The 21,399-nt window shown below is 44.0% G+C and overlaps 2 protein-coding genes across 3 annotated transcripts; one reads left to right on the top strand and one right to left on the bottom strand.

The window, feature by feature from the left end:
- Nucleotides 1-3,440: 3,440 nt before the first annotated feature.
- LOC138197466 (transient receptor potential cation channel subfamily V member 1-like) lies at nucleotides 3,441-10,545 on the top strand. 2 transcript variants are annotated; one of them, XM_069148312.1, is made up of 15 exons: nucleotides 3,441-3,633; nucleotides 4,058-4,212; nucleotides 4,571-4,723; nucleotides 4,940-5,077; nucleotides 5,163-5,461; nucleotides 5,660-5,836; nucleotides 6,950-7,011; nucleotides 7,154-7,283; nucleotides 7,360-7,430; nucleotides 7,524-7,689; nucleotides 7,771-7,837; nucleotides 7,923-8,257; nucleotides 8,523-8,647; nucleotides 9,587-9,693; nucleotides 9,784-10,545. In XM_069148312.1, the coding sequence occupies exons 1-15, from the start codon at nucleotides 3,494-3,496 to the stop codon at nucleotides 9,861-9,863; spliced, it is 2,205 nt and encodes a 734-aa protein (XP_069004413.1). In that variant the 5' UTR covers nucleotides 3,441-3,493; the 3' UTR covers nucleotides 9,864-10,545. The 2 variants fall into 2 exon arrangements, with proteins under 2 accessions (XP_069004413.1, XP_069004412.1); XM_069148311.1 differs by having other exon boundaries at nucleotides 6,950-7,105; nucleotides 7,188-7,283.
- A 101-nt stretch (nucleotides 10,546-10,646) lies between these two features.
- LOC138197465 (protein FAM222B-like) lies at nucleotides 10,647-20,845 on the bottom strand. The gene is made up of 3 exons (XM_069148310.1): nucleotides 20,743-20,845; nucleotides 18,594-18,721; nucleotides 10,647-15,990 (listed from the first exon to the last, which is right to left on the bottom strand). The coding sequence occupies exons 2-3, from the start codon at nucleotides 18,673-18,675 to the stop codon at nucleotides 13,925-13,927; spliced, it is 2,148 nt and encodes a 715-aa protein (XP_069004411.1). The 5' UTR covers nucleotides 18,676-18,721; nucleotides 20,743-20,845; the 3' UTR covers nucleotides 10,647-13,924.
- Nucleotides 20,846-21,399: the final 554 nt, after the last annotated feature.

Raw genomic sequence — 21,399 nt, 5'->3', positions numbered from 1 at the left:
TCCCATTGTCAATATCAGTACAGTTTTTACAGCTAATGCACGGTAAACATTTGTTGTGATTTGTGAGGTGAATGCATCATGAAGAGACCAATGTAGTATATGATCCTCAATCAGTGATCATTTTTGAAGGTGTGAGCAAACTTTAAAAGACATAATTAAAGTTTAAAAAAACATTCTTATTCTTTTATCTTGAAGGTCTGAAGAAACGGTAGATTATTCTTTCATCACATTTCTCTATAAAGTCCTGATAGTAATGTCAGATTTTAAAAAAATGCACACTGAGATCTTATTTCTCTACATTCAGTAAATATATGTACAATAGAAAGTCTTGAATTTAAAATGCCTTCATATAAGCTCTATGAAAGGCTCCAGTGTGTCTGACTGGAGAACTGATAAGAGAGTCCAGAGTGACCTGCACGGTTTGTTTCACCTTATTGAAATTCCCCAGAGAAAGTAATTAAATAAATACAGGATAATCTAGAATTAAACACCATGAGGTGTGGATTTCTTAGGTATAAAAAGGGGAGTGTTGGGTAATCTCATCAGAGACACTTTCCATGGAAACCAGCTCTCACGTTTAGCTGACTCGGTAAAAGTATTCTCTTCATCTCGTTTTGTCTTTGTTTGTCAGGAAACTTTTCTATCTGCTGAATGATCGACTTTTGAGGAATCTGAAGACACCAGGCCCAGTTGGACTTTCTTTGACACGACACCACTCTTCTGTGTTGAATATCTAAACACATGCATGCAGAAACCACAACAGTTTTTAATGGTAAATAACAAATGTTCCTCCAGTGAATTTCTCTGAACTAACAACGGCAACGATGCGAATGTCACCGCATCAAGACGAGTGCTCATGTCTTCTAACATGTGATGCATCAGTTGTCTTGTATGGATCCTATTGACTCTGGTTTCAACAACTGAAACAAGATTTCGTATGAATGTTATTGATAGTTTGGGGATTAATCCACCCACACTCTTTGCAAACCCTTTCTACCTTTAAAATAGATTGTTTTCAGCTTGTCTTTTCTATTTATGCTCATATAATCCTGTGTTATTGGGTGACCCTTCGTTCTTCATCAAACATTGATAGTTATTATTTAAAAGTGAATTGAACACCCTGATTTTCTTTTTATTAATATTTTCATTTTAAAGAATCTGAGATTACAGAATCAAAATTTTAAAAAATGAATATCCTTTGCGCATTTAAATTCTACCAATATATTATACTGGTATAATACAATAAGTACGAATGACAACGATAAAATAATAAGTAGAATATTACCTTTAATCAGACAGCAGCTCATTGCTGTCATTAATGGAACTTCATTTTCATCACTCAGCTCTTTTGGTTAAATTATTACAATAATTAATCAGTTGCACCGGTCGCTGGGTGCATGTAAGGTCACCGTGAGGCTCAAAGTGGAGACGCAGTTGGTGCTGGACATAATCAGTGCAAGAACATCTCCAAAATGTTTTCATCATCAGTATCGTCATCTTCATCGTCATCATCGTCAACTCACAAAATATCTTCATCGGTTTGGTTTTCCACATGAAACAAAAGCACTAAACACTGATTGTCTGATTGCTGCGATCTGGCTCTTTGTCTTGTCCTCAATTCTCCAAGCACACTTGGCCACCCTTCAATGGGATCTCATTACGCGGAACATAAGACGCTGATTGGATGAGACTTTAGGATGACATGTTCTCCTTGATTAGCTAATTCCTTTCCCACTACCCACCCAAATCCTGTTAGTGTTGGCACGGCGGTGTCTTCTCCGCCAGCTCTGTTGTTCATCTTCGGACCAAACACTCACCGTTTGTGACCCACAGCTCACCCGTGTGCCAAGACTCATCCCACGACTTAGAGCAGCTTCTTCAGAAATGAGCCACAAGGAAAATCTCTGCTTATTGTTACATTATTAAATCCAGTAAAGGCACTTTTGGACCAGGTGTTTTTGGATGTGTGTGATAACTGTGCAGGATTCTCTCTAGTTGCACTTGTCACAGCAGAATGATTCACACTTTTTTGTAACTTCCACCTGCCCCTTCGTATGTTTGGATTCAGTATAATTAGCAGCATTAGCCCACCCCAACGTCAGTCTGAACACCAATCAGTAAGGTTTATTAGAAACACCTCTGAGCGTCTTCGATGTCTACCACTGGCCGCCTTTCAGATTGGTTGAGTAAACCTTGATGCAAACAGGGTTTTCAGACTGTAATAACAGCAAAGCGATTGTTGGGCAGAGCCAAGCTGGTTGTAATTAACAACTTAGTAAATATAAACACCTTTAATAAGTGATTCTGGAGCATTGACTGGATGTAAAAGTGTTCGTAGCTTCCGGGTCTGAAAAATGAGGCAGATGCAGAAATGTCTTCAGCTGCGATACCAAAGAGTGCCACTAGAGGTTGGCTCCAAAAATCCTCCAGCTCCATAGACTCCCATTCAACTAGTCTCATAAAGTTCTAAGTCTATACATTTTGTCCTCGAGTTATTTTGGTGTTGCTAACTAAAGTCACTCATTAATTAGAAAACTGCTCGCTCCCCACCAACTCGTCCAAATATGGTCACTTCCTGTTTCAAACCGTTGTCGCTGGTTCAGGACACATTAATTAACTTAATTTTATTAATTGTTTGTTAATGGTTATAACTGCATTTCGGACACCAATAGCGCCTTCTTAAACTAATAAATAATGTATTTAATAATTAAAAACATAGTTAACATGAACATAAATTATCATATACACAGTAGTTGAAGATATCATGTTCATGTCAGTGTGTCCAATTGCGGTCAGTGACCCTGACCTTTGACCTTTACTCCCCAAAATGTTGGTACCAAGTGAATCTTTTTGCCAAGTTTGAAGAAATTCCCGCGAGGTGTTCGCAAGAACGTTACGGACGGACAACCTGAAAGTTCAAAGCCTTCCGACTACCGCTGGTGCTGAGGATTGAAAACAGTGGACCTACTGTGAAGCTCAGGGTTTGGTTCTCCAGTCTGGCGCTGTTCACCCGAACTGAGCGGGTTAAACTACCTGCTGACAGGTGCAGAAGTCTCACTGAAAGCAGCAGAAATCACTTGTTTGCAGTGATGATCTGAAAAGGTTGTGCAAGAATTTTTTTTTTTTTTTGTCGATGCTATTTATCATTTAGTAATCTGACTTTTATTCATTATTAAATAAACAACCAATTACTTTTATTAGTTTCAAGTTATTTCAGAATTTTTTTGGGGTTCTTACTTTTGGTTGGCAGAGTACTAACCTGTGTGTCGGCCCTGAAAAAGGTCTGCTGTCTACTAACTGCTGTCAGGCAAACAACAGCCCTGCTCTCTGGAGAAAGGGTGGAGCGTGACCACGGTAACGAACACCAGCACCAGGTGGGCGTTGGACATCCTTTTTTGTAATTCGACACCTGTACAGCTGTAGCTCAGAAAATTGACGAGCTTCGTGCGGGGACAGCTTCTGGTCGTAGACCTGATTATTAACAACAAGTAAGATGGAAAACAGCCAACCGCCGGACCAAGAGGAGCCTAACAAAAGCAGGGAAGGGCAGGAGAACAGCCTGGATTGGCTGCTCAGGAAAGACAGCGCAGAGATAAGTCCTGTGCCGATGGACACCAACGTCTCAATATCGAGGTAACTTTTCCTCCTGGGGAGAAGCTGGTGTTTGATTTCCTTCTCGCAGGTTACAAACACGACCTTGTTATTATTTAATGATATACGTACCATAAGACGTAAGTCAGGGTGGATCTTTTTGGTTCACTAAAGGTGTTTTTTTTTAGCCTCCACTGGCTGCTGAGTGTCAGGTGACACGGTGGCACCCTTCAGGTAAACAGGTGTCAGCTTGTTTAAAGCCGCCATGCTTCTCAAGCTGCTCTGCACTGGTCTGGATCCACCTCACAATACCATAAACAAACACTGAGTGAACAAAGACATCTGTGTACGTTGCATAAACAGATTACTGATCTTGTGATGCTGAGAGTTTACATCTTTTTTTTTCTTTTTTTTTATAATTGAGCTGCATAGTTTGTTATGACTTGCATGTTTTTCTACATTTCAGTCAGAGTGGTGTGAGTGCCGACAACATCTGCAATAATGCGTTCACCAGGGAGAGAGTGTTTGCTGCAGCATCCCAGGGAGACACAACACAACTTGATGGGCTGCTTTCATACCTGAGAGTTAATGATAAGAGACTGACGAGCGCAGAATTCACAGGCAAGTAGGGAAGAGGCTGTTTTATTTATCTATTTCATAACCAGAAATGTCCTGCTAGTTTAAGAGCAAGATTGTTTGTTGATGGCTGAAAAAGTTTGCACTCCAGAAGAAGGGAGGTCTGAATCCGTGGATACCGAGAATTCAATTTAATGACATATGTTCACCAGCTTTAATTTTTAGAAAAAAAAATTGGAAACTAAAAGACCCCTTGAAACTTACTTTCATATCTGATAAAGAATAATTTGAGTGGTGAGACTTTATTAGAGTTATTCTAGCACTAATAGTCGTTTCATAATCAGAAAATATCTTTACAATTATGCAAATAATGTAATAAGATGCATGTACTTTGTGCTTGTAGATGACATGAACGGAAAAACGGCGCTCCTGAAGGCTTTGCTGAACCTGAAAGATGGCAGAAATGACACCATCAAAATCCTCCTTGACATCGCGGAGAAAACTGCAGATTTAGAAACTTTGATCAACGCATCTTACAGTGATCCTTGTTACAAAGGTGGGTCAAACAAAAGTCAGTCATGAGTAAAGCAAAGATTCTTCAGGATGGACGATGTGATGTCATATGTTGTCCCGTAAAACCCCTTCGAGGCAAATTGTGATTTTTCTTTGGGGGGGCTGTGTAAACTGACCTTACTTTGACTTGAAGCTCAAGTTTGTTGTGAGGAAACATTAACATCCTATTTCCCGTATCAACAAAACGACATGCCCTCAGGTCAGACAGCTTTGCATGTCGCCATCGAGAGAAGGAGCTTCGACCATGTGAAGCTGTTGGTGCAGAAAGGAGCGGATGTGCAAGCCAAAGCCAATGGGAGGTTTTTCCAGCGTAATGCAGGACTGGGCTTTTATTTTGGTGGGTAATTTTATACTAAAAAGAACCACACGCTTTATTTTCTGCCCAGATCTCATCTCAAAGCTCCTCTGTTTGTTTCCAACAGGGGAGCTCCCTCTGTCTCTGGCCGCCTGCACCAACCAGCCTGACATCGTGTCCTTTCTCATGGACAACCCTTACAGAAGGTCCGACCTGACGGACAGAGACTCGCAGGGAAACACTGTGTTGCACGCGCTGGTGGTCATAGCAGACAACACGACAGAGAACACAGACATGGTTGCAAAGATGTATGACGAAATCCTCGTTCGGCAGCACAAGCTTGAGAAAAAAGTCCAGTTGGAAGCGATTGAAAATAATCAAGGACTGACGCCTTTGAAATTAGCAGCTAAACTTGGCAAGATCGGGGTACGTTTGTTTTCAGATACACTTGGAGGAACAATTTTCTTCTTTTAATTAAGTCAAAGTTGGTGCAGTGCTTTATAACATTTACATCAAAGTTGTTGTGTCTGTCCTCCATAGATTAACACTACGTGACCTACCTGAGAAAAAGATGTGTTTCGTCCCTCAGATTAATTTTCTCCTTTCTCCCGTCTCATTGGCCAGCTGTTCAGACACATGTTACAGCGGGAATTTGCGGATGAGGAGACGAGGCCACTGTCCAGGAAGTTTACAGAGTGGGTCTACGGACCCGTTCACTCCTCCCTTTATGACATAAACTCGATCGACACCAACGAAGACAACTCTGCGTTGGAGATAATCATCTTCGGGAGTGAAATTCCGGTTAGAAATTTGTATTTTGACCTCATTGTAACTCGTAATGATCTGCAGAATTATAACCCCTGTGGTGCAGACGTCACCAAACGTTTCAGACCTCTATGTACCAAACCAAATGTCCCATGCTCCACTTCCCACTGCAAATGCCGTCCCATAAAGTTCATTGACTGAACCATGTAATCCAAAAATAACAACATAGGGCTGCGCTTTCAAAATCAAATTTAAAAAAAAAAAAAAAAGTGCCGTTAGAGGCTTGCTGTCATGTTGGAGATCCCTGTTGCCATGGCGCCACAGTTCATGTGGTCTGCAGCGAATGTTTTCCCTCAGACGCCTCAGAAGGTCCCAGTAGAACTCGGTGTTGACAGTCTGACTCTGAGGGGACGAATTCATGGTGCACAATGTCAAAGAAAACCCACCTGGTGTCTCCTGACCTGACGAACCTTCTTGGGTCTTGGACAGTGAAGCTCCGCCCCTCTTGAAACGTTGAACGTCACTCAGAACACCTCGCCCGGCTCATCGCTTCATCGCCGTAGACTTTCTAAAGCATTTCAAGGTTTTCTGTTGTCAACTTCCAGAGTTTGACACAAACTCCGAAACTCTGGCGAAACTGCTGTGCTCCGGGACCACCGCACACAAAACGAGCGTAACTCAGGTGCTGATGTTGATCTAGATACGCAACTTGGAATACTTACTCAGGAAAGTTACTGCTTCCTCCTGCTCTGTGCATGTCATGGTGCTACTTATCGTTCACGTGCAACAAGAGCAGTCTCAGAAATCTCGTAGTGTGGTGCAGGATTTGGTCAACAAGTATGAAATATATGATGCAAAAATACAGAATATTTGGAAATTACTCCAAACATATTCAGGATAAAGGAAGAATGTCGGCAGCAATACAGTTGGCATGAGTGATACTCTGCTGAATTCACAGCATACAATAACCAACTCTTCAAAAACACCAAAAAGGTCTCAACTTTTTGACGGCAGTTTACTAATTATTGTTCTAACCTTCACTGACTTCACCAGACCCGGATAAAAATCCTTTGTAGAGCCGCTGTGACCATTTAAACAGGGATTTAAATTGCTGTTTTTGTGGATACTGACTTGTGAACTTTGCCTCAGAATCGTCCTGAGATGCTCCAGGTCGAACCTCTTCGCAGCCTTCTTGAGGACAAGTGGAAGAGGTTTGCGTCCAAATTATTCTTGATGAATTTCATGGTTTATCTGATATACTTGGTCATCTTCACCACTGTGGCCTTTTACAGAAAGGAGGGACAGGTAAGACAGAAATCTTTAACTCAAACTATGTTTTACCACTTTTAAAAGCCTAAACAAAGACTGCCAACGTTTTGACCCACAGCCGCCGTTTCCCATCGAAAACGTCCCACTTGACTACCTCCGTTCCTTCGGTGAGCTCATCAGCGTCCTGGGAGCAGCCTGGTTTCTCTATAAATCGGTAAGAAAGTCGAATCTGGTCCAGTAATTCACATGAATCAAATTGAATTAATATATCTGACCTCCTGAATCTTCAGATAACTATTTTCCGGAGAAACCCCCCGACCTTCAAGGCTCTGTTCACGGATGGATTCAGTGACATTCTGTTGTAAGTATCCCCACGAGATTTTTCTGTGCCTAAACCATTTTTGAAAGACTCCTTTGATATCCCTGCTGTCTTACCTCTCCGCTCGGTTTGCAGTTTCCTGCAGGCAGCGTTCCTTCTGATCTGCACGGTTCTGTACGCCTGCGGACGGAGAGAATACGTGGGACTCCTGGTGCTCTCGCTGGCTCTCGCCTGGATGAACGTCCTTCACTACTCGAGAGGCTCGAAGCAAATGGGAATGTACAATGTCATGATGCAAAGGGTAAAAGTTTAATAAACCAAAAGTCTCAGGACAGGCTCTGGTAAGAAATGTATTGACTTGTTTCGGTCCGTGTCTCTTCAGATGATCCTGGGTGACCTGTTGCACTTTTTATGCGTCTATGGTGTCTTGCTGTTCGGATTTTCTGCTGGTACGTCTTTAATGGATTAAATATGTGTCTGTTTTGTGTTTTCCAAGGTTCAGACCTCTGATTTAAATTTTCTTAACATCCATAGCTATCGTCGCTCTCATAGATGACTCCACACCAGCTCTTAAAAAACTGACGAACGACACACGGGCGCAAGGACGGAGTTTCGGTCTGGAGCCGTTCAAGTGCCAGAAGCCGAGTTACAACGACATCCGATTCACGACGTTGGAGCTGTTCAAGTTCACAATCGGGATGGGAGATCTGGAGTTCACGGACCACGTTCAGTACAAGGAAGTCTTCTACATCTTGCTCATCTGCTACATCGTTCTCACGTACATCCTGCTGCTCAACATGCTCATCGCTCTGATGGGCAACACGGTCGAAAGAATCGCCACACAAAGTGAATCCATCTGGAAGCTGCAGGTGGGCAGCTGGTGCAGCCTACAAACATGCTCTCAATTCACTTGTATTCACAGGATTAGGTTGATCTCGCAAATCCAGAAAGTTCTGCTGGATATAAGTAGAGCCACCACAGGTTATATTTGCCAGATAACAACCTAATCCATGCCAAGAAACAGTGAATAATTCATATATTTACATTTCTGAAGGAGCGCTTCGAAATATGACTCCTTCAAATCACAGCAAGTATTTCTAGACTGACGAAATGAAACCTGTCCCACATCCCCAGAGGGCCGTTACCATTCTGGACATGGAGAGGACTCTGCCGCGGTGTCTGAGGAGTAAGCTGCACTCCAGAGTGCCCAAGATGGTGTGCTTCCGAAACGAGCAGGACGAGTGTCGACGATGTTTCCGGTAAACCGTCACTGGATGCGTTCAGGTGTAAATCTGCACTGGTTTGGAAAATAATTTTGGAAAGGTGTTCAATAGGTCCGAACTGCTCTGACACGGTGTGACTGCAGGCCTTTGTCGGTGACAATACAGATGTGGCCAAAGGCTGAGGTGCCCTTAAAAATCATTGAAGCAAAGCTTTTTGCGTCCTTAACGGCTCAGTTCATCCAAATGACAAAGAAACATTTTCTATGTATCCTTCAGTGTTTGTGTAACAATGCAGATGGTTTCAGTTTTACATGCTGCGGTGTTTAGAGTAGAGTTCACGCTCCTCTGCAGAAAGATTGCCCTGTTCAATCAAGACAATTCACAGATTTGTTGTGAGTAATTTTACATTTCGAGCATTCATTTGGAGGAAAGTATTTCCAGTTCAATAGTCCTTAAAATGACAAAGAAGTGAAAAGATTACGATTATTATTGTTCTAAACAGAAACTCTTCTGCTGTGTCACTGCCGTATTTACTCAAACAAAACTCCCCCTCCCAAATTATGTTGTGCGCACCGTGAACAACCAAAACCCGTCCGTAATTTAAATCTGGCCGCCGTATCCTTTAAAGTGGTCCGCTTGTGCAGCGATGTACCGCTCCCATAGCTGCTGCCACACTCCTGCTCTGCAAGTGTGCTGAGCACCATCTGTGACTGCAGCTGGATCTCTTCTGAACGGTCAAGTTCAAGCTGAAGGGTCAAACAAAGTTCTTCAGCAGCAGGGAGCCAAATCCAACATGGAGGGCTGGTGGGGGAGGGGGGGCAACGATGGTATTTGTTGCAGGTTAACGTTTTGATCCAACAACGATACCTCTCGTTAGTAATTGGGGGAAAATGTTCCGTGTATGACTTTTCTAACGAAACATAATCTTATGAGGATGTAGTCATGTCGTGATCACGGTGTGTTCTCCGGCTTCAGGGTGGAGGAAATTAACTGGAAACAGTGGAGGTCAGATCTCGGTGGAATCAGGGAGGAAGACCCTGGAGATCAGATGATGAAGATGCAGCCCGATGACAAGACCCCCGGTAGGAGAACAGACACACACACACACACACGACTTTTACTCAGTTTACTGCGGTGAGGTCGCTAATACAAGCTGTGGTTTGATCCTTCAGGGTCTCCGTGGAACCTAAATCTGCTCCGGCGCAGGATTTATTCCAGACAGCACCAACCACGGCAGTCCAACATCCCTTAGACTACCCGCAATCACAAAATCCCAAATATTTTAAATGCAATTTAAAATCTGAATTATTTTTTTTTGTTGATATGGCAGCAACTTTTTATATTGTTAATTCCAAAACAATATGTACTTTGTGTGATGTATGTATATCATTAAGTGGGGATGTTACAGTAATTATCAGTAAGATGTACTAGTTCTAGTAGTTAAGTTTATTGAAAGCAGTCTGCCCAGACAGGTAGCTGCACAAATTAGTGCACTTAAAGTTAAACAGATAAAAACAAGATAAACCGAAATAACAATACATCACATCCCAAAGAATAAAAGTGCAGTACATGCCGTGCAACGAACATCATCCGTCCAAACATCTACACCCCGGCGACTCCATCTCCTGGTCTTTGAAAGTAGATTTAAAAGCATCCAATGAAATATTTTAAATCCGTTATATTTGATTATAAGAACGTATTATTAAAATCATTAGTTTCCTTAACAAGCAACCTCATATCAATCTCAAATTCTTTAGATGAAGACAGCAGGACGTTTTGTACCTGAAAGAATTCCCACTCCGCTGTGTTGTGATCAAGATGACGGTCAATAAACTGAACGTTTGCAAGTTTGGGACTATAAAGACTTGTTTTGGATTCATTTTAAACCAGATTAAAAAAAAAAAAAAAATCCAGACTCTTAATGACTAACATTCCTGATTCCTTTTTAAAATGAAATATACCTTACTACGTGGAAAATGCCCTCGAAACACGTTGACGATCCGTGTATGAACAAAGACGAGGCACTCGTAACAGCTTTGTGTTTGCAAACTTTATTTTGGTTAGGGGGGAATGTTTGTGCAAGACATTTTTTTATTCCTGAAGGTTAGGCAAAACTGGATTATCACATTTTCACAAAGTAGAGAAAGTGATCCCCGCTCCACCACCGATCACAACACGACCGTCTCCGACCATCTAAAGACGGTCATATTGATCAGAGCAAAAAATAAATCTAGAGCGAGTCGTTCCACACCTGCGCCCCGATGAATATTGCCACCCGAGTCTGCTGACGTGACGAGCTACAATGTGCTAACGGTGCATGCCGACATGTACTGTGAGTGACCTACGCTTTAGAACAACACCGTGAAACGGAACCACGAAACAAAGTTCTCGGTAGAACCACAACATCAGGGTCTGACTGGGCCGGAACCGTGCAGACTGGAACCGCTCGCTCTAGATTCATTTTGACGCTCGCTTCACATCTTTACATTTTCACTTGGATAGCCGTCTGGATGAGGGCAGCAGCTCGGCTTTACGTCGCCCGGCGGTCAGTTCCTGATCCGAGCTCGCCCGAGCCGTTGGGTCGGGGTGGTGAGAGAGGGACGCTTGGCCACTTTGGTCAGTGAGTCAGCAGCAAACAGTTCACACTTCCCGACCGTGTCGAGGAATCGTGGCACACTTCAGGACTCCAGTCCATGACACAGTATCAGTAGTTACAGTAAGTAGCTTGGTCCCCCGTCAGAGATTAACTTCGTGCACGTTTGTCGGCGCGCACAACCTGTGTGCAAGTACCCAAGCTTAGCATACACACACACACACACACGCACACGCACACACACGTAAGCACCCATTCACACACTTCTCCATACTAAAGCCCAGTGGAGGCACTTCATATGAAACTGTAGAACCTGACAGCGTCGGGCCGTGGCGAGGCAGTTCAACATCAACAGGACATCCCCGTCGCGTCGTTCAGTGTTTTTCTATGCGGGGATTTGAACCGCGAGATCGCCGACGTGCTCGGAGGGCGTCGAGGCCGCAGACGTCCTAGAAAATCACCCACCCTGCCACGTCGAATACCGGTCTGTTGTTATGCATCTCCAACAATCTCCGAATACAGCTGCTAGGACAAACAAACAGCCAAATTTACCAGCATCTGACCGGTGGCGATCTGCGCCCTCCGTCCATCAAATAAATAGAAAGTCATTTCACTGACACAAGCCCATACATCATCACTATTTATACACACGCAAACACAAATCAGACCCGTGTGTGTCAAGATTAAAGTCAATAGCAGCTTCGAGGGGCAGGCACGTCAAAAATGAGAGCCAGGAAAGAAATAAAATTCAAAAAACTGCCATCAAGTATGAAGACCAAACTCCAGAAAGCTACGGCTCACATCTCAGCTGTGTCTCTCCGAACGTCCCGTCCTCGCCCTGCGGCTCTTCCTCCCTTTTCACCTGCGCTGCGTTCTTAAGGAAAACAGCTCGCCGTCGTCAGAGACGTCAGATTAAAGCGCGGATGCAAACCTCCTATTCGTGCAGATAATCCGGTCACGCGGTCTGCGCCCGTGTGTGTGTGTCACCTATGGCACCTAATGTGAAAAACACTTATGGCTTCAGGATGCAGTGGTCCAAAAAGAAAGAAAGAAAAAAAAAAAAAAAAAAACATAAATTAAGAAACTATATCAGGATATTTATTAAGTACAACAACTAGAACAGTTCAAATACCTTAAAATAACTGCTACAGCCCTGGTCTAAATACCTACTCATTCTGCTAAAAACTATTCATATTTAAATGTTTTAAATCATCGACAGACAGGCAACATTTGAGACCGTAGGATGTGCGACTTATTGACAGGCGTGAGTAGCGTTATTACCTTAACATAATTCCACGTAAGGCGTTAGCATCCATCCCCCTCTGCCCGCTACACCGCCCGAGGATCTGACAGTACAGTTTAAAACAGGTTTCAAACAAACCGAAGCTCAAGAAGAAGAAGAAAAAAAAAAAAGAAGAACTCTCTCACAATGAAGCCGTACTTAAGTTGGGATTCTGGGTAAAGTCAGTCTGAATTAGAATATTACTAGTGTGGTGTTTAAGGCTTGTTGCAGACGGCTTGAGGAGAGTAGAGCGACGACGACAACAATAACAACAATAACAACAACAACAACAACAACAAGAACAACAACAAAAAAGGAAATGCGTCTGGAGAGTCACGCTGAATAAATTCAGCTAAATATCACCTGCATGTCACGATCTTAGTTTATAGGTAGCAGAAATACAATGCGGGATAAGGCCAGCGATCAGTAGATGAACAGCCCACATCGCATCGGTTCACTTGCAGTACAGTAGTAAAGTGGTGATTCAATGTGTTCGAGGGGAAAACGAAGCATGTTCCCCGCTTGCATCATTTAAAGTACTCTGTTTCACATTAGCTGCAGACAAACGGGGTTGGGGGGGGGGCTAATGGAGTTTCTGCTCCTTCTGCTGAACGTTAAGCTTGACATTTAAAAAGTCTACAGTTCAAGTAGGACAATCTACAGAAACACAACAACAACAAAATAAAATAACTACTTAAAAAGCAACTCTTTAAATATTACACACAAAGAGGGCCGTTTAAAAACTACACGAATCTCAGAAACGGAGCCCGGTGCTGTTTTTGCAAGTGCTGGCTTTTCCTTATTTCCAACAAGAAATCTGCTCCGACGTTTAGAGAGCGACGCGCTCGGAGCGCCGACGGTGCAGCACAGACGCCATGTTTGTATTCCTGATAAGACGGTTCACACTTGGGCCCGTTTAACATGTGTACATCTGAAAGAGCTCCTGGGACGGACCCCGTATCAACAGTCTTATTAATTGCATATACATGTAACCTTCTCATTCAAATGGATTCAGAGGATAAATAATTGCAAACTAAAAACACGAGACGAGGACAATCCTAAGTGTTGCCTTTGGGCAGTTGTAAGGCCACAAATGCTGATAAATGTTGAGTTGCCCCATGTCAACCCGGGACAAGCACTGTGACGATCATAAGGCAAGCACACGCTCGGCTGCAAAGGAAAATCTGGAGAACACATGAACAAAGAGCAGCACATCCATGCCAGTGATGAAAAGAAGTGGACAACAATCTCAAAAACCCTTCATCTGCAACAAAGGTACGACATGGCTTAAGACCTGAGGAATACTTTGAAACATCACAACCTGGTGGGTCTCCGAAGCGGTAGAATCGAAATGCAAGATCGTAAAGAATGAAAACACGGATGCTCAAAGTAGCTGTGGAGAAAACTCAAAAATACACCGAGTGGGGGTCCGTGCTCGCTAGCGGTAGCCTGGGTGATGAGTGTGGACACCTCTGCTGCTGCTGCTGCTGCTGCTGCTGCTGCTGGGCTCCTGAACCTGACCCATGACGGACCTGTGCATCTTCTCCATCACATCCATGTTCTGCTCCTGAAAGCGAGGCATCTGGAAGTCCCCTCCTAAGAAATCCACGTTCTGCATCATCTTCGACTGGCCGGGAGGGCCCTCTTTCCCCGGCCGATACTTCGCCCCCGGGACGCGGTCTGTGGCGGCGGCAGCAGCAGCCTGCCCTCTGTGGAAAGCCACTGGGAGGTCCTGAGGGCCGGATCCGTTGTTGCCTGCTGTGGTTGGGATGCCGCTCCACGGCGGCTGCATGTAGTGGCCGTTCATGTAAGGGTTAGAAACTGCCGGGCAGTTGATGGGGGACGAAGGTCCTGGCTTTTCTGCAGGGTGTTTGAGAGGAAAGCTCTGTGCAGTGTTGGGCAGCTTGTGGGGGTAGTTGAGGTTTCGAGAGGGGAACGCACACTCAGCTGGAGGCTCCATTCTCGGGTTCTTGCAGGGATGGGCCCCCTCGGGCAGCTGCTGCATGTGGGCCAGTTGATGCTGAGCCCAGGAGCGCTGCTGATGCTGCTGATGCTGCAGCTGCTGCAGCTGTTGTAAATGCTGCTGCTGCTGCTGCTGCTGTAACTGCTGCTGTTTCTGCTGATGCAAACGGTGCTGAAGCTGCTGCTGCTGCTGCAGTTGTACCTTTTCAGGGTCTGTGTGAAAGGCAGATATACTATTAGTGGCAGCTAAACTGGGCTGTGAGTGGAGAGCAGCGTTGGGAGTCAGAGCCGGAGCTTTGTCTGGGGGTCCCACCATGAGGCAGCCGGGCACGTTGCCCATAGCTGGATGGTGAGAGGAGACCCGCGAGCTGGCGTTGATCAGCAGGTTGCGGCTGATGGGGCTAGGGTTTGCGATCTGACCCTCGCACACTGAGGTGGTGCCCATGCCGGCCCGAGCCTGGCACAGCTGGTTGATTTGGTGCACGATGCTGCTCAGGTCGCTGGGCCGGTTCTGATGCAGGCTGGCCGCCATGGACAGTGGGATGGTGGAGGTAGATACAGTTACATTTGGTGGGGCGTCTGCGTCGGGGAGCTTCCGCGGTCCGTATGGTCCCGGCGGGGGTTGCTGGAGGCTGTTGGGCATGCTGGGAGGTCCCGCAGCCACAGCCTGGGAGAGGGCCTGCGAGCCGACCAGCCCCTGGGTGTGCTGCAGGCTCGGAAGCGGAGCTCCATCGGATATGTGGCGCAGATCCTGAGTCACTCCTTGTTGTGTGAGTGAAGCTTGTGGAGGAGCCGTCTGATGCTTTAGTGTCTGCAGATGAGGAAGATGCTGCTGTGGGATGACCGGTGGACATGACTGGCCCTGCTGCTGCTGCTGCTGCTGCTGCTGCTGCTGCAGCACCTGGCTGTGAGGCAGACTCTGCTGCCTCTGTATTCCTTGTGGATGAGCCAATCTCTGCTGCTGTGAAGCCGGAACCTGGGTCAAGCTCTGCTGCCGCTGTAGTGCTTGTGAATGAGCCATGTTCCTCTGCTGTAAAGCCTGTGGGTGAGACTGCTGTAAAGCCATGGGGTGAGTCATAGTTTGCTGCTGCTGCTGCTGCTGCTGCTGCAGCGCCTGTGGGTGAACCATGCCCTGCTTCTGGGCTGCGGGCAGAGACGGGCCCTGTAGGTGAGGAGCGGGCTGAGGAAGATTTAAAGTGCTTTGAGTGGGGTACGGCCCACTGTGAGGGTTCATGACTGCCTTGTGTAGTTGTCGGGCGCGGCTACCGTCTGAATCTTTGATGACGCCTTTGGCGGGCGGCCGGAGGACAGCTAGCAAGCCCCTGCTGGTGCTGACCTGAGAAGGGTAGGGACTGTGGCGCTGGCTGGATGAGGATGTGTCGAGCCCGTTGACTGTGCGGCGGATGTGCTTCCTTTGAGGTACTTTGATACTGTTGGGGAAGATCTGGATGGTCAAAGGGTTGTTGGCAACTTTCTTAGCATAGGCATCCAACTCTGCTGGGGTTGGATAGCTGGCAGATCTCATCTTCTGTGTAGTTTCCCCTGCAACATGGACAAAGTCAACCAACCAGAACTTCCACATAGATGCACACTGACAGGGGTTTGACACCACAGCAAAATATACTGAAATGTGCTGTAACACGACACTGCATGACAATTAGCAACGTGGGAATAAATGCTCTGCAGTGTGAGCTAGATTATATTTTTGGGTGCTTCAGTTGCCTCCCGGCAACAAAACCTCACTTTGCCTCCATTGTGTAAAAGCCTCTAAAAGCAGGTTGCAACAAAATAATACTCAACTGAAGTGTTCATCTTATGGCTGCACGGTTCTGGATAAAATGAGAATCCTGATATCTTTGCTAAGAATTAAGGTCAGGATATCTTTTCAATATAAATGTTTATTACTTGCATGATGGTGCCTGATATAAAAGGATACAAGATATTCTAGTAAATATATTGATAATGATATAAAAAGATGAATCAAGGAAATCTTGTAAATTTCAGATCCATCATATCAATGAAATGCTGCTACTGAGTCCAACAAGGTGATCTGATGATTCAAAATGTTCAAAAACTACAGACTTCAGATTATTTCTCATCATTCATGAACCTGATAGAGGTTAGAATCATTTGTTTTGATGTTGCTAATGTCTCCAAAGAAAATGCGTCAGAATTGTTTCATTTAAAAACGAGATCATGAGAGGCTTGAATCGAGATCGGGACTTTATTACAATTAATTGCGCAGCCTTAGTTCAACTCCAAGTAGCATGATCACTGTTCAGCTCTAATTCAACCCATCTTCTAGATACAGTGGTGTGAAAAAGTGTTTGCCCCTTCCTGATTTCCAATTTTTTTTGCATGTCTGTCACACTTAAATGTTTCAGATCATCAAACAAATTTAAATATTAGTCAAAGATAACACAAGTAAACACAAAATGCAGTTTTTAAATGAAGGTTTTTATTATTAAGGGAGAAAAAAAAATCCAAACCCACATGGACCTGTGTGAAAAGGTGTTTCCCTCCTGTTAAAACTTAACTTAACTGTGGTTTATCACACCTGAGTTCAACTTCTCTAGCCACACCCAGACCTGATTACTGTCACACCTGTTCTCAATCAAGAAATCACTTAAATAGGACCTGCCTGACAAAGTGAAGTAGACCAAAAGATCCTCGAAAGCTAGACATCATGCCGAGATCCAAAGAAATTCAGGAACAAATGAGAAGGAAAGTAATTGAGATCTATCAGTCTGGAAAAGGTTCTAAAGCCATTTCTAAAGCTTTGGGACTCCAGAGAACCACAGTGTGAGAGCCATTATCCACAAATGGAGAAAACATGGAACAGTGGTGAACCTTCCCAGGAGTGGACGGCCGACCACAATTACCCCAAGAGCGCAGCGACGACTCATCCGAGAGGTCACAAAAGACCCCACAACAACATCCAAAGAACTGCAGGCCTCACTTGCCTCAGTTGAGGTCAGTGTTCATGACTCCACCATAAGAAAGAGACTGGGCAAAAATGACCTGCATGGCAGAGTTCCAAGACGAAATCCACCGCTGAGCAAAAAGAACATTAAGGCTCATCTCATTTTTGCCAGAAAACATCTTGATGATCCCCAAGACTTTTGGGAAAATACTCTGTGGACTGACGAGACAAAAGTTGAACTTTTTGGAAGGTGTGTGTCCCATTACATCTGGCGTAAAAGTAACACCGCATTTCAGAAAAAGAACATCATACCAACAGTAAAATATGGTGGTGGTAGTGTGATGGTCTGGGGCTGTTTTGCTGCTTCAGGACCTGGAAGACTTGCTGTGATAAATGGAACCATGAATTCTACTGTCTACCAAAAAATCCTGAAGGAGAATGTCCGGCCATCTGTTGGTGACCTCAAGCTGAAGCCAACTTGGGTTCTGCAGCAGGACAATGATCCAAAACACACCAGCAAGTCCACCTCTGAATGGCTGAAGAAAAACAAAATGAAGACTTTGGAGTGGCCTAGTCAAAGTCCTGACCTGAATCCTATTGAGATGCTGTGGCATGACCTTAAAAAGGAGGTTGGTGCTGGAAAACCCTCCAATGTGGCTGAATTATAACAACTCTGTAAAGATGAGTGAGCCAACATCCCTCCACAGCACTGTAAAAGACTCATTGCAAGTTATCGCAAACGCTTTATTGCAGTTGTTGCTGCTAAGGGTGGCCCAACCAGTTATTAGGTTTAGAGGGCAAACACCTTTTCACACCGGGCCATGTGGGTTTGGATTGTTTTCTCCCTTAATAATAAAAACCTTCATTTAAAAACTGCATTTTGTGTTTACTTGTTATCTTTGACTAATATTTAAATTTGTTTGATGATCTGAAACATTTAAGTGTGACAAACATGCAAAAAAATAAGAAATCAGGAAGGGGGCAAACACTTTTTCACACCACTGTATTTCTTCATCATAATTTATGTTGTCAACACTTACTGAAGATGTCTGTTCAGACAATCAGTCTCACGTTGTTCTTTATTGACATTTTGTTGCACAATCACACTTTTTGGTCGTCACAATCTTTGCAAATCACAGATAAATGATATTAATCCCTGAAGCTCCCCAATGAGGAAACCTATCAAAGGGAATACGACCACAACACGGTGGAAGAAACTTACATTTCTGAAGTCCAGTGTTCATCTGCGTGCGGGAAAGAAGTCTGATGGTATGGTCACCTGATGCCGGCAGACAGGCCAGCATATCACTCTTCCACTAATGCAGCATGGGACACCTTCTCCTCACCATACTGGGGGGCAAACAGAGCAGGTGCGAGTCAGTCACTGACACACACTTGCGTTGGTGTGAAATGACTTCGCCATCACACATTTTCACATCAAGTTCAGTTTGACCTTCTGCAAATGGCAGCTTGTAATAAAAGTGACATCATGGCTGTGTAAAAGCTCGCTGTATACACGACCAAGAGCTCAGATGGAGCCGAACAAAGTGGCACACAGACGTGCCGTGACGGCGGGCCAACCAGCTGTCTTCTTCAAACTCGAGGAGGCCGAGACAAAATGTTTCAGCAGGTCAAGAGAAGCTACATCCGTAATAAAACTGGACCAATGTGCACGGTCATGTAGAAACGCTTGTTGAATACCTGCTTACATTAATACACAATGACAAAAATAATATGTATAATAACAACAAATACGTTTAGTAAAACAAACTATATTATCATTACTATAAAGATTGTATCACTATAGCAACTCAGTGGTTCTGATTCACTGATGAATCATTCAGTCTGAAAATCTCGGACGAATCTTCGAAACAATGGGCGAGTAAGCCTTAACAACAGGTAATTAAAGCTCAGACTGGGTGTATGACGGGGACAATGCCACCGTCTGCGCTGAATGGATGTGTTTGTATTTTTCAAATGATCCATAAAATGTGATAAAATAGTGATAAGGACCTTTTTTTTGGTCCAACTAACAGGTAAAAACCCAAAGACATTCAACTTACTATAACGTAATGTTATCATAACTGAGAGGCTGAAATGAGGGAATGTTATTAAACAATTCTTAAAAATCCATTTTTATAATTAAGTAACTGACTGATTTATCTCTTGTGAAATGGCATCACCCTATGATGTAAACATGCACGTCTCCAGTGGACAATCCCGATGTGGATCCACATCGATGCACACTGTTTCAGTGGACTTATGGTAGCTTATATGAAAGTGCGCAATGAGTTATGTGCAGGAAAGTAAATCGATTTTTAAGTATATAAAACAATCAGTTTACAAAGTGAATAGTTGTCAGATTAATGGATGATGAAAACAATCATTGCTCTCAGCCCTAATGTACATTTTCTTCCACATTTCCTCCATTGAAGGAACTCTGGGAAGTGATCTGTTCAGTAATTGCAGATTCATCATCCATTTGCAGACGGTCTGTGATTCATCACCGGCTCACTTCCACTGGGCCAGACTCGTTATGGAGGAGGAACCTTCAAGGCACGAGGTCTTAAAGGGTTTTTGGGATGAAACCTATTGCTGATATTAAGTGTTTGTGGAAGCACAGAGCATGTTTAATAAGATTCCCAGCTTTTTACAAAGATGGATCGAGCCACTTTATCGATACCACGAGGGAAATGATTGTGTTGCAGCAGCATGACAGATCGAGAAGAAGAATATAAATCAAAAGCAGGATTGCAGGTCAGTGGAAGAAGAACATTTCCTAGTTGATCTTGATTAACATGCACTTGGCATCGAGACTCTGTTGCCTGGCTACGTGTCCATCCTCCGTATCCCACAAGAGAGCGCAGAGTGAAAGGAAAAAGGGGCTCCTCGTTAAAGCAAGACTCAATAACGGGACATGTCAAAAGCAGGCCTCGCTCACTGCGGCTTCGTCCTCCGCCAGAGCTCAGGTCAACATTTTAAACACGTTAAATCAGATTTTTTTTTTTTTTTTTTTTTTTTTAAATGCGGTCTCATAGCCAGCGAGGTTGAACTTCCAAGACAGCCCGGCTGGAGCTAAGTAACGTTAGCGTCCAGCCTCAAACCTGCTGGGAGGCCAGCGACAGGCAAGCGGTCAATTCCCGGCGGCCGAACACAACCGGAGCCGCCTGCGGGACAACGAGACATCAAACACGGTGTGATGACATCGTTCAGACGGGTTAGCTCGAGCCGAGCAGCTCAATAAATAGGAGCTTCTTTGTGCTTATTGTGACCAGGCCAGCTGGGGAGCAAACTTTAAGCTTTTCATTGATGGAAAAAAAAAAAAAAAAAAAAACGCCCAGGCGACGTGTATTAAAGGGGATGATACTTACCCCTCATGAATCTATGAGTAGGGAAGCTTCATTTTGTGGAGACGCGATATTGATATCGACAAAAAAAATGAAGCGACCATCCCCGGAGTGTCAAGTCTCCGTGCTGCTGTCGGCTACGGCAGCAACATTTATTGGGCATGCGCAAAAAAAAAAAAATTAAAAAAAATGGACCCCGGTTACGTAGTTGGGCATCGACGGTGAACGCCTGTCGAATAATTACCACAGATGGGAATTTATTAAGTCTCATGGACGTAATTTCCCCACGAGAACATACGTGTTAAAGCCAGAAACGCACATTAATTATTTACAAAACAAAATGTCCCTCTTAGTCTTCTTGTAGCCCTCCTTTCTGCACAGAGTTATTGATATGTCATAAAAATAATATATTATGCCATATTTCTGAAAAATATATGAATCCATCAGTGACTTCAGGAGTAATTCTGACACTTTTACGTTGAGTCAGTACCTGTTTCTATATTCAAGCTCCTTTCATATGTACTTTTTTTAATTATTATAAATCAATAATTTTTTATACATTTACTCTTACACAACAACCGAATTTCCTCGCTGGAGGTCAATGAAGGTTGATCTTATATTTACACTATAAAATTAACAACATTTCTTAAATTACTTTGCACCACCTGCAAGAAGTTGGAT

The sequence above is a fragment of the Embiotoca jacksoni genome, unplaced genomic scaffold (assembly GCF_022577435.1).
Source record: "Embiotoca jacksoni isolate LCO1_2020_lvr unplaced genomic scaffold, fEmbJac1.0.p SCAF_14, whole genome shotgun sequence".
NCBI classification, from domain to species: Eukaryota; Metazoa; Chordata; class Actinopteri; family Embiotocidae; genus Embiotoca; species Embiotoca jacksoni.
Note: the sequence above shows the minus strand (reverse complement) of the source record. Positions and strands in the feature narration are given on the sequence as shown.